Raw genomic sequence first — 14,142 nt, forward strand, 5'->3', positions numbered from 1 at the left:
CTTCTCTGGTGGCGCAGTGGTTTAGAGTCTGCCTGCCGATGCAGGGGACACAGGTTCGTGCCCCGGTCCGGAAAGATCCCACATGTCGCGGAGCGGCTAAGCCCGTGAGCCATGGCCGCTGAGCCTGCGTGTCCGGAGCCTGTGCTCCGCAACGAGAGAGGCCGCAACAGTGAGAGGCCCGCGTACCGCAAAAAAAAAATAATAAATAATAATTGATTTCAGTTTACTTAAAAACTTTAAATGGTCCTCCATACCTTACATAACTAAATATAAATCTCTCAATACAGCGTTCAAAGTCTCCTAGGATATGGCTCCAAAATAACTTTTCAGTTTAAATGCTTACTATTTATCTATCCTGTGATGAAAACACATACACACACACACACGAAGCAGTTAAATTTGATTACTTGCAATACAGTGAACACACTCTACTATTCAGACTCATGTTATTTCTCTACTACTAATTTTTTCTTCGTGTCTATCAAAATTCTGTATACTCATCCCTCACTATCCGGGGGGACTGGTTCCAGGACCTACTTGGATACCAAAATCCACTGATGCTCAAGTCCTTTATTTAAAGTGGCATAGTATTTGCATATAACCTACACACATCCTCCCTTATACTTTAAATCATTTCTAGATTACTTATAATACCTAATACAATGCAAATGCTATGTAAATAGTTATAAATAAAATGTAAATGCTATGTAAACAGTACTGTTGCATGGCAAATTTAAGTTTTCCTTTTTGGAACTTTCTAGAATTTTTTTTCAAATATTTTCAATCCATGGTTGGTTGAATCCGTAGATGCAGAATCCACAAATACAGAGGGTCAACTATATCCTTTGTTTAATTCTTACTCCCAACTTAGTTTCGTGACTTAAAGAATTCAAAATCCTTTCTCTCAGCACTTTGATGGCACTGTCCCACTGTTTTCTTGCATTCACACTGCTAAGAAGTTTAATACCAATCTAATTGTTATTCTTTGTAGGTAATATGTCTTTTCTCTGGCACATTTTAAGATTTTCTCAACACTGATAAAGACATCAGAGCTTAGTAAAGGCAGCTTAGCACGTTGGTTAAGGGTACATAAAGCTTTGGACACAGATTGATGGACACAAATCTGCTGAATTAGTTCCTACTATGTAACTAGGACAGGTTGTTTAACCTCTCTGTACCTCAATTTCCTAATCTGTAAAGATAGTAATTAGATAAACTTTATAAGACTGGCAAGAGTATGGATTGAGATAATAGATGTAAATACGTTAGAAAAGTACCTGGCTCTTACGAAGTGCTCAATAAATGTTACTCACTATTTCATCATTAGTCATCTCCTAGAAGTTTAGTATAAGATTTCTAGCTATTTGTTGTTGTTGTTTGTATGTTGTGATTTTTTTTTCTTTTGCCTTGCAAGGTAATTAGTATGTTCTTTCAAATTGAGAACTTTACTCTCTACTTTTGATACTACTATACGATATTAGAACATCTGAATCTATCTTGTCTGTCTTTTAAAATTTCTTTTATATTTTCAATCTTTTTATCTATTTGTGTCATATCCTGGGAGATTAACTCAATGTTCAGTGTGTCCAGTTTCCTATGATCCATTTATTTAGTTCTTTATTTTAATAATTACATATTTTTTTTCTTAAAACTCTTAGCTGATTCTTGCTTTTTTTCAGTAAATGTTCTTGATTCCTAGTTTCTGTAATTGTTTCATAAATTGAATTGTTTCCTTTATCTCTTAAAGAACACATACATTTATTATAAAGTCCTTTCTATTTGTAATAAAATGTAAACTCTATTCGTTGTTCCTTTTTTATAGTAGAGGCCATATGGAAAATTCTGGGTGACAAAGCAGCTGTACTGACTTTCTGGTAATATGGCAAGATCTTCCTAGCAAAGTGCTATAGCTTTTCGTCTATTTCCTTAAAATTTCTAACCTGCCAAAAGTTCCCTTTGTTAATTGTTGGTGTGTTATCAATTAATAGCTTAATGTTTTGTATCAAATCTAAAGGTTTGATGAGGTAGAAGATTTAATCCATCTTAAAACTGGACTCTAAACTTTGAGCACCACTTAAAATGTCATGAAAAAAAAATGTCATGAAGCCCCTATCATGGTATTAATATTTCCTTTCTTGGAATTCACACAGCTCTCTGTGTTTATCTTCAAAGTTAATGAATTTGCATTAAATTATAAACTCTTTGACAATGCACCTTAATCACAGTTTATTCCTACTGCATTGCTATACACACAGTAAAGATTCATCAACATTTGCTGAATCGAATTACTCATATGAGACATACATAGATCATTAGTAAAGAGTTTAAATATAAATGATGGTAATAAAAAGGAAAAGCTACATACTTCATATTTACACTTATGTATACTTCACATTCCAATAAAATTCTTCATTTAGGCTATGATTTTAAACAAAAATGAGATTCACTATCATTTCATACCAACAAAAAGAAAGATGGTCTAGACAAAGGATAGCAAAGAATCAGAAAATCTGGCATTTTCCCTTAGAAAAAGCAGTGCCAATCTGTAAGCTACCATGTTTTTGTGAATATTTAAATATTAATAATAAAAGCTACCATTTATAGACTGTTTGCAAAGCAACACCCTATACTAAGTACTTTATATACGTTATTTCATATAATTTTTCCAACAGCTTTACAATATAGATACTATTATTATTTATGGAAGTAGAACCAAAGGCTTAAGAAGTTAGTTACCCTAAGTCATACAACTATATTTTGCTGCATTAGATTTCAAACCCCATTCTCTCTGACTACAAAAGGCTGTCTCTTAACTATTATGCTTTACCTCCTCCACTGTTGAATTAGTTCTGAAAACACACAAAATGAAGAACATAATGTCATCCTAAATCGTAGATATGGTAAAGATCAATGAGTTAATACTTCCAAAATACTTTAAAAATCTCTTGGAAGAGAGAGACCTTCAAGATGGTGGAGGAGTAAGACGTGGAGATCACCTTCCTCTCCACAAATACATCAGAAATACAACTACATGTGGAACAACTCCTACAGAACACCTACTGAACGCTGGCAGAAGACCTCAGACGTCCCTAAAGGCAAGAAACTTCCCAAGTACCTGGGTAGGGCAAAAGAAAAAAGAAAAAACATAGACAAAAGAATGGGGACAGGACCTGCACCTCTGGGAGGGAGCTGTGAAGGAGGAAAGGTTTCCACACACTAGGAAGCCCCTTCACTGGCAGAGACACGGGTGGCGGGGGGGAAGCTTTGGAGCCATGGAGGAGAGTGCAGCAACAGGGATGCAGAGGGAAAAGCAGAGAGATTCCGCACAGAGGATCGGTGCCGACCAGCACTCACCAGCCTGAGAGGCTTGTCCACTCACCCGCCGGGACAGGTCGGGGCTGGGAGCTGAGGCTCAGGCTTTGGAGGTCAGATCCCCGGGAGAGGACTGGGGTTGGCTGCGTGAACACAACCTGAAGGGGGCTGGTGCACCACAGCTAGCCGGGAGGGAGTCCAGGAAAAAGTCTGGACCTGCCTAAGAGGCAAGAGACCATTGTTTTGGGGTGTGCAAGGAGAGGGGATTCAGAGCACCGCCTAAATAAGCTCCAGAGACGGGTGCAAGCCGCAGATATCAGTGCGGACACCAGAGACAGGCATGAAATGTTAAGCCTGTGTGCAAGCACAGGTCACTAGCCACACCTCCCATCCCAGGAGCCTGGGCAGCCCACCACTGCCAGGGTCCCATGATCCATGGACAACTTCCCCGGGAGAAGACACAGCGCACATCAGGCTGTTGCAACATCATGTCAGCCTCTGCCACCTAAGGCTCCCCCCACATCCCGTACCCCTCCCTTCCCCAGCCTGAGCGAGCCAGAGCCCCCTAATCAGCCCCTCCTTTAACCCTGTCGGGTCTGAGCAAAGAACAGATGCCCTCAGGCAACCTACACGCACAGGCAGGGCCAAATCCAAAGCTGAACCCCAGGATCTGTGAACAAAGAAGCGAAAGGGAAATCTCTCCCAGCAGCCTCAGGAGCAGCAGATTAAATCTCCAAAATCAACGTGATGTACCCTGCATCTGTGGAATACCTGAATGGACAACGAATCAACCCAAAATTGAGGAGGTGGACTTTGGGAGCAACGGTATATATATATTTTTCCTTTTTCTCTTTTTGTGAGTGTGTATGTGTATGCTTCTCTGTGTCATTTTTTTGTCTGTATAGCTTTGCTTTTACCATTTGTCCGAGGGTTCTGTCTGTCTGTTTTTTGTTGTTGTTGTTTTTAGTATAGATTTTAGCACTTCTTATCACTGGTGGATTTGTTTTTTGGTTTGGTTGCTCTCTTCTTTCTTTCGTTTATTTTTCCTTTTTGAAATTACTTATTAATTTTTTTACTTTTAATAATTTTTTATTTTAATATTTTAACTTTATTTTATTTTATTCTTTCTTTAATTCTTTCTTTTTTTCTCCCTTTACTTCTGAGCCTTGTGGCTGACAGGGTCTTGGTGCTCCGGCTGGGTATCAGGCCTATAGCTCTAAGGTGGGAGAGCTGAGTGCAGGATACTGATCCACCGGAGACCTACTGGCCCCACATAATATCAAATGGCAAAAGCTTTCCGAGAGATCTCCGTCTCAACGCTAAAACCCAGATCCACTCAATGACCAGCAAGTTACAGTGCTGGACACCCTACGACAAACAATTAGCAAGACAAGAAAACAACCCCACCCATTACCAGAGAGGCTGCCTAAAATCATAAGGTCACAGACACCCCAAAACACACCACCAGACGTGGTCCTGCCCACAAGAAAGACAACATCCAGCCACATCCACCAGAACACAGGCACTAGTCCCGTCCACCAAGACGCCTACACAACCCACTAAACCAACCTTAGCCTCTGGGGACAGACACCAAAAATGATGGGAACTACGAACCTGCAGCCTGCAAAAAGGAGACCCCCAAGCACAGTAAGTTAAGCAAAATGAGAAGACAAAGAAACACACAGCAGATGAAGGAGCAAGGTAAAAACCCACCACACCAAACAAATGAAGAGGAAATAGGCAGGCTACCTGAAAAAGAATTCAGAGTAATGATAAAAAAAAGTGGATGCAAATCTTGGAAATAGTGGATGCAAATCTTGGAAATAGAATGGAGAAAATACAAGAAACGTTTTACAAGGACCTAGAAGAACTAAAGAGCAAACAAAAAATGATGAAGGACACAATAAATGAAATTAAAACTTCTCTAGAAGGAATCAATAGCAGAAAAACTGATACAGAAGAATGGATAAGCGACCTGGAAGGTAAAAGAGTGCAAGTAACTACTGCAGAGCAGAATAAAGAAAAAAGAATGAAAAGAATTGAGGAGACTCTCAGAGACCTCTGTGACAACATTAAACACACCAATATTTGAATTATAGGGGTCCCAGAAGACAAAGAGAAAAAGAAAGGGACTGGGAAAATACTTGAAGAGATTATAATAGAAAACTTCCCTAATATGGGAAAGGAAATAGTTAATCAAGTCCAGGAAGCGCAGAGAGTCTCATACAGGAAAAATCCAAGGAGGAACACGTCAATACACATATCAATCAAACTATCAAAAATTAAATACAAAGAAAAAATAATAAAAGCAGCAAAGGAAAAACAACAAATAACATACAAGGAAATCCCCATAAGGTTAACAGCTGATCTTTCAGCAGAAACTCTGCAAGCCAGAAGGGAGTGGCTAGACATATTTAAAGTGATGAAAGGGAAAAAGCTACAACCAAGATTACTCTACCCAGCAAGGATCTCATTCAGATTCGATGGAGAAATTAAAACCTTTACAGACAAGCAAAAGCTAAGAGAATTCAGCACCACCAAACAAGCTTTACAACAAATGCTTAAGGAACTTCTCTAGGCAGGAAACACAAGTGAAGGAAAAGACCTACAATAACAAACCCAAAAGAGTTAAGAGAATGGTAACAGGAACTTACATATTGATAATTACCTCAAATGTAAATGGATTAAATACTCCAACCAAAAGACATAAACTGGCTGAATGGATACAAAAACAAGACCCGTGCATATGCAGTCTACAAGAGACCCACTTCAGACCTAGGGACACATACAGACTGAAAGTGAGGGGAAGGAAAAAGATATTCCATGCAAATGGAAATCAAAAGAAAGGTAGAGTAGCAATTCTCATATCAGACAAAATAGACTTTAAAACAAAAACAATTACAAGAGACAAAGAAGTACACTACATAATGATCAAGGGATCAATCCAAGAAGAAGATATAACAATTATAAATATTTATGCACCCAACATAGGAGCACCTCAGTACATAAGGCAAATGCTAACAGCCATAAATGGGGAAATTGACAGTAACACAATCATAGTAGGGGAGGACTTTAACACCCAACTTTCACCAGTGGGCAGATCATTCAAAATGAAAATAAATAAGGAAACACAAGCTTTAAATGATACATTAAACAAGATGGACTTAATTGATATTTACAGGACATTCCATCTAAAAACAACAGAATACACTTTCTTCTCAAGTGCTCATGGAACATTCTCCAGGATACATCATATCTTGGGTCACAAATCAAGCCTTGGTAAATTTAAGAAAATTGAAAGCATATCAAGGGTCTTTTCTGACCACAACACTATGGGACTAGGTATCAATTACAGGAAAAAATCTGTAAAAAATACAAACACATGGAGGCTAAACAATACACTACTAAATAACCAAGAGACCACTGAAGAAATCAAAGAGGAAATCAAAAAATACCTAGAAACAAATGACAATGAAAAGATGATGACCCAAAACCTGTGGGATGCAGCAAAAGCAGTTCTAAGAGGGAAGTTTATAGCAAAGTTTAAGAAACAAGAAACATCTCAAATAAACAACCTAACCATATACCTAAAGCAATTAGAGAAAGAAGAACAAAAAAACCCCAAAGTTAGCAGAAGGAAAGAAATCGTAAAGATCAGATCAGAAATAAATGAAAATGAAATGAAGGAAAGGATAGCAAAGATCAATAAAACTAAAAGCTGGTTCCTTGAGAAGATAAACAAAAGTGATAAACCATTAGCCAGACTCATCAAGAAAAAGATGGAGAAGACTCAAATCAACAGAATTAGAAATGAAAAAGGAGAAGTAACAACTGACACTGCAGAAATACAAAGGATCATGAGAGATTACTACAAGCAACTATATGCCAATAAAATGGACAACCTGGAAGAAATGGACACATTCTTAGAAAAGCACAACCTTCCGAGACTAAACCGGGAAGAATAGAAAAAATAAACAGACCAATCACTAGCACTGAAATTGAGACTGTGATTAAAAATCTTCCAACAAACAAAAGCCCAGGACCAGATGGCTTCACAGGCAAATTCTATCAAACATTTAGAGCAGAGCTAACCCAACCTTCTCAAACTCTTCAAAAAAATTGCAGAGGAAGGAACACTCCCAAACTCATTCTACGAGGCCACCATCACCATGATACCAAAAACAGACAAAGATGTCACAAAGACAGAAAACTACAGGCCAATATCACTGATGAACATAGATGCAAAAATCCTCAACAATATACTAGCGAACAGAATCCAGCAGCACATTAAAAGGATCATACACCATGATCAAGTAGGTTTCTTCCCAGGAATGCAAGGATTCTTCAGTATACGCAAATCAATCAATGTGATACACCATATTAAGAAATTGAAGGAGAAAAACCATATGATCATCTCAATAGATGCAGAAAAACCTTTTGACAAAATTCAACATCCATTAATGATAAAAACCCTCCAGAAAGTAGGCAAAGAGGGAACTTACCTCCACATAATAAAGGCCATATATGACAAACCCACAGCCAACATTGTTCTAAATGGTGAAAAACTGAAAGCATTTCCACTAAGGTCAGGAAAAAGACAAGGTTGCCTACTTTCACCACTATTATTCATCATTGCTTTGGAAGTTATATCCACAGCAATCAGAGAAGAAAAAGAAATAAAAAGAATCCAAATCAGAAAAGAAGAAGTAAAGCTGTCACTGTTTGCAGGTGACATGACACTATACACAGAGCGTCCTAAAGACTCTATCAGAAAACTGCTAGAGCAAATGAATGAATTTGGTAAAGTAGCAGGATACAAAATTAATGCACAGAAATAACTTGCATTCTTAAACACTAATGATGAAATATCTGAAAGAGAAATTAAGGAAACACTCCCATTTACCAATGCAACAAAAAGAACAAAATACCTAGGAATAAACCTACCTAAGGAGGCCAAAGACCTGTATGTAGAAAACTATAAGACACTGATGAAAGAAATTAAAGATGATACAAACACATGGAGAGATATATCATGTTCTTGGATTGGAAGAATCAACATTGTGAAAATGGCTATACTACCCAAAGCAATCTACAGATTCAATGCAATCCCTATGAAACTACCAATGGCATTTTTCACAGGACTAGAACAAAAAATTGCACAATTTGTATGGAAACAAAAAAGACCCTGAATAGCCAACGCAATCTTGAGAAAGGAAAACGGAGCTGGAGGAATCAGGCTCCTTGACTTCAGACCTTACTACAAAGTTACAGTAATCAAGACAGTATGGTACTGGCACAAAAACAGAAATATAGATCAATGGAACAGGATAGAAAGCCCAGCGATAAACCCACGCAAATATGGTCATGTTATTTTTGATAAAGGAGACAAGAATATACAATGGAGAAAAGACAGCCACTTCAATAAGTGGTGCTGGGAAGACTGGACAGGTACATGTCAAACAATGAAATTAGAACACTCGCTAAGACCATACACAAAAATAAACTAAAAATAGATTAAAGACCTAAATGTAAGGCCAGACACTATAAGACTCTTAGAGGAAAACAGGCAGAACACTCTATGACATAAATCACAGCAAGATCCTTTTTGACCCACTTCCTAGAGAAATGGAAATAAAAACAAAAATAAACAAATGGGACCTAATGAAACTTCAAAGCTTTTTCACAGCAAAGGAAACCATAAACAAGACAAAAGGACAACCCTCAGAATGGGAGAGAATATTTGAAATGAAGCAACTGACAAAGGATTAATCTCCAAAATTTACAAGCAGCTCATGCAGCTCAATATCAAAAAAACAAACAACCCAATCCAAAAATGAGCAGAAGACCTAAATAGACATTTCTGCAAAGAAGATATACAGATTGCCAAAAAACACATGAAAGAATGCTCAACATCACTAATCATTAGAGAAATGCAAATCAAAACTACAATGAGGTAACACCTCACACTGTTCAGAATGGCCATCATCAAAAAATGTACAAACAATAAATCCTGGAGAGGGTGTGGAGAAAAGGGAACCCTCTTGCACTGTTGGTGGGAATGTAAATTGATACAGTCACTATGGAGAACAGTATGGAGGTCCCTTAAAAAACTAAAAATAGAACTACCGTATGATCCAGCAAGTGCACTACTGGGCATATACCCTGAGAAAACCATAATTCAAAAAGAGTCATGTGCCACAATGTTCATTGCAGCTTTATTTACAGTAACCAGGACATGGTAGCAACCTAAGTGTCCATCAACAGATGAATGAATAAAGAAGACGTGGCACATATATACAATGGCATATTACTCAGCCATAAAACGAAATGAAATTGACTTATTTGTAGTGAGGTGGATGGACCTAGATTCTGACATACAGAGTGAAGTAAGTCAGAAAGAGAAAAAGAAATACTGTATGCTAACACATACATATGGATTCTAAAAAGAAAAAAAAATGGTTATGAAGAACCTAGGGGCAGGACAGGAACAAAGACGTAGAGAATGGACTTGAGGGCATGGGGAGGGGGAAGGGTAAGCTGGGACGAAGTAAGAGAGTGGACTTATATATACTATCAAATGTAAAACAGATAGCTAGTGGGAAGCAGCTGCATAGAACAGAGAGATCAGCTTGGTGCTTTGTGACCACCTAGAGGGGTGGGATTGGGAGGGTGGGAGGGAGACGCAAGAGGGAACAGATATGGGAACATATGTATACGTATAGCTGATTCACTTTGTTATAAAGCAGAAACTAACACACCATTGTAAAGCAATTATACTCCAATAAAGATGCTAAAAAAAACATCTCTTGGAAGACAGAACAACAGATGAATAATAAAAATGTGTGCCTTTAAAGACCTTATTGTCCATGTAGACAAACATGACAAATGCTAAAATAGAAAAGGAGAGAAAAGAAGACAGGAACTAACCCTGGCAGGTATTTGGAGGGAGGATTGACAAAATATTAGTTGTCTCTCCAAATCCATCCTGATCTTCTTTCTGAATATTTAGGCATTTGTATTCTGTTGAACCTACATGTGGCCACATGGGTAAAGTGCCACTAGTGAAAAGAACAGAGTTGATATCTGCAACTTTTATATCATCTTTTTAAAGACAGTTACCATGAATTCACTCCTCTTCTTTCCTTATAGCTAAAAAAGAGGATAAAGAGAGCATCTTTGGAAATCAGGTGGTGAGAATGGTGGAGCCATTCCTGATAGCCTAAGTTTTTTCATGATGCTGTGGAACAGAGCCCACCCTAACTTTCTGTGGACTGTTACATGAGGGAGAAAAACATCTGTGTTTTTTAAGCTACTGCAGTTTTAATTCATTTGTTTTTAATAGCTGTATAGTCTTTATTACCCTAATAAATATAGAGGATATTTCAGGAAGGCCTCATAAAAAGCCAACTCAGTTACAAAGTCAGTCTTACAGGAGACAGAATAACAGAGGAGAAGGGATTTAAAGAAGAAAGAATACCACAGAAGGGAGAGAGAGAATGAACATACCAAAGCATGTAAGCAGTTTTAGTGTAAATGTTTCTAAATATGCTTAATTTTTTACACTTAGTACAGTGTGTGTATATATATATATATATATATATATATATATATATTTTTTTTTTTTTTTTGCGGTACGCGGGCTTCTCACTGTTGTGGCCTCTCCTGTTGTGGAGCACAGGCTCCGGACGTGCAGGCTCTGAGGCCATGGCTCACGGGCCCAGCCACTCCGCGGCACGTGGGATCCTCCCGGACTGGGGCACGAACCCGTGTCCCCTGCATCGGCAGGCGGACTCTCAACCACTGTGCCGCCAGGGAAGCCCAGTACAGTGTATATTTTTAATACTTAATAAAAGCGTCAATATTTCTAGATATACCAAAATAATATACAAATAAATTGTCAAACAGGATTTTTTACGAAGTCAAATTGAGATTTTTTTCTCTGTTATGTAGTCAATTTGCAAAGCAAAAACATGCTATTGATATTACTAAATAGCCTTCGTATCCAAAAATACTTTTCTAAGAAACACAAAATTATTTTTATGAGTTTACTATTTCTTTATACATACCACACAAAGCTCAAATAAAATGATTCCAAGAGACCAGACATCTGATTTGGGGCCAGAAGGCAACGGTTTCTCACTTGGCACATGATCATTGGTTTTGAAAATTCCTTGTGCAATTACCTCAGGTGCCAAGTATGATGGATACCTAAAATGGTATATTTTAGAAATGAATAATTACTATGAGCTAGAAAGGGGGAAAGAACTATGTAGTGGTACATTTTTACTATCAGTACAGTACGACCTATGTAAAAGCTCAATGCAATTAGACGAACAACTCTTTCTAGGAAGAATTCTAAACTAACCATAAAAGAGGCTTCTATGTCTAGGAATCAAGAGCAAATACATGAGTCTCAAATAATTTAAAACCTATCGTGTGTCTGCAATATTAGTTCCTTTCTTTGCTTTCCTCTGTGTTAACATATTGCCTTCTTGCAGCTTTCCAGGTTTCCAGGCGTTTTTCCTTCTTCCTTACTGCCTATCTTCTCTTTATACTTAACTCTTATTTAAAGCATATATTATCTTTGAAAATAGTATTTATTCTTTTGAATAGTAGCAATGTCAAAATCTGTAAAAATATATAAATTGAAAGGTAAGACTTTCTCCCATCTCTGTACTCCAGTCACCCACACATATGTATGTATAAATAAACTTTATCACCCATCATCATTGCCCCATAGGGAAGCACACTATATGCACTATTCTGTACCCTTTCTCACTCAAAATATATTTTAGAGATTATTCTAAAAAAATAAGTATAGATTTGCCTCATTCTTTTTGAAAACTGCCAATAATTTCATTGTATTGATGCATTTAATTTACTTAAAGCAACTCTGAATGGATATGTTGGAAGTTCCACTCTTTTGCTATTATAAACAATGCTGACATGGATATATTACAAATATTCCCTTTCCCCTGAATATGTATGTGTAGACGAAAGACAAATTCCTAGACATGGCACTACAAAGTCATAAGGTAGATGCATTTTAAATTTTGATTCATGTTGCCAAGTTGCCCTTTCAGGTTATGGCAATTTATATTCTCATAAGCAATATGAGTGCCTATTTCCCCTTACCTTCACCAACACAAGTTTTTTGAAAATTGCTTTAGTAAATACAAAAGATAGATTAAATGAATAAGGTATAAAGAATAAAGTTTAAAAGAACACCCATGTACCTATCAAGAAGTTTAAGTAAAGAATATGAAATTATCACTAAAGGTCCCTCTCTGCTTCTCCCTAATTATACCTCCCTGGTATCCCCCAAAAGGAACAGACAACTGGAATTTTTGTGTTTATAATTCTCTTCCATTTCTTTATAGCTTTACCATATGTTTGTAACCCTAAAAAGTATATTGTTTAGTAAAGCACATTTCTGAACTTTACAGTATTGGAATTATGCTGATGGTATTCCTTTGTGATTTGCTTTTTTAATCAACGTTATTTAAAAGAGCCATCCATATAGTTGCATGTAGATCTAAGTCATTAATTTTTACTTCTATTTTATGAATATATCATAATTTATTCACTCTAATTTCAATAGGCATTTAAGTAATTTCCTGTCTTTTCATATTATAAACAATGTTCCTAGAAATACTATATGTACATCTGCAAAAGTTTCCCCAAGGGTATAAACCTAGGATTGAATTTCTAGGCCATAAGACGTGCACTTTCAACTTTATAATATCATGCCAAATGTTTTTTGAAAGGGATTGTATCAATTTATACTCCCATGAGCAGTGTACAACAGATCCTATTGCTTACTTCTCCAACACTTGTTAGACAGCAGTGACAGACTTTCTAATGTTTGGCCACCTGGTGGGTGGGACCTACACACCGTTGTAGTTTTAATTTGTATTTCCTTGATAACTAAAGAGGCTGAGGCACATTTTCATACACATAAATTTGTACTATGATATCATTTTACCCTAAGGTGATCATATTGATCTTCTAAATGAATGTGTGAAACCTCTGGAGACAAGTGAAGTCTAGTAGAAAAGCAATGAACTTAATATTATAATACCTGTATTCTAACTTCAGTCCTATCACATATTCTATATATGATTTGGGTTTCTTAATCTATAAAATAGGAATAATAATGCCTACCTCACAAAACTGTTATAAATATTAGTGAATACATAAAGAAGTTTTCTAAAAATGAAAAATATGACACATATGCAATGTTTTAGCTTTGTCATCATTAGCATGATACATCCAGAAGGTAAACTGTTCATTTTTAATCCTGATTTCCAGCACATCTAACCCCAAAATAACAGAATGGGTAGTGAAAAGTCAAGCAATACTATGGGTAAATTGTTATATCTAAAACTTCTGACTGGTGATCTCTGGAAGTACAGAGGCGACTTTTGCTCCCAAAATTCTAATTTCCTTTCTATCAAGGACTTGTTAATTAATAAAAATAATAAAACTTAGGATTTTTAAATGTAAATTATCTCCTTTCAACAAGTGTCTCTTCTTTAGCATAGCATTTTAACACTCTTACCGGAACTCTGCCGTGAGTATGACTGGTGAGATAAATGTAAGTGGCTTTCACCATCTGTCTGATGCTTTAACAAGGTATTAAGCTACTGGCCAAATAAAATGAATGTCCAATTTCTAACTCTTTACAATATTTTGAAACAGATGTTAACATTTTACTTTGTTGTTCTTTAATATTTGTCTTTTGAATCAACCGCAAGCTTCTTCTGGTGTAAATATTTTCTTTCATGACTTAGCTGTTTGATCACTTTATTTTTCCTGGCTAATGTTTCA

At 36.8% G+C, this 14,142-nt stretch overlaps 1 protein-coding gene across 4 annotated transcripts in view; it reads right to left on the reverse strand.

Annotated features, from left to right (window-relative positions):
- TBCK (TBC1 domain containing kinase) overlaps window positions 1–14,142 on the reverse strand; it is a 244,314-nt gene that overhangs the window by 181,349 nt on the left and 48,823 nt on the right. For all 4 annotated transcript variants that reach the window (XR_004483193.2, XM_004269604.3, XM_033427801.2 and 1 more), the window contains exon 6: window positions 11,379–11,520. Coding sequence is in view for 3 of the 4 variants with exons in the window: in XM_004269604.3 (XP_004269652.1) it covers window positions 11,379–11,520 (142 nt within the window). In the remaining variant the exon portion in view is untranslated. The remainder of the gene's footprint in view (window positions 1–11,378; window positions 11,521–14,142) is intronic.

Source organism: Orcinus orca, chromosome 4 (genome assembly GCF_937001465.1).
Source record: "Orcinus orca chromosome 4, mOrcOrc1.1, whole genome shotgun sequence".
NCBI lineage: Eukaryota > Metazoa > Chordata > Mammalia > Artiodactyla > Delphinidae > Orcinus > Orcinus orca.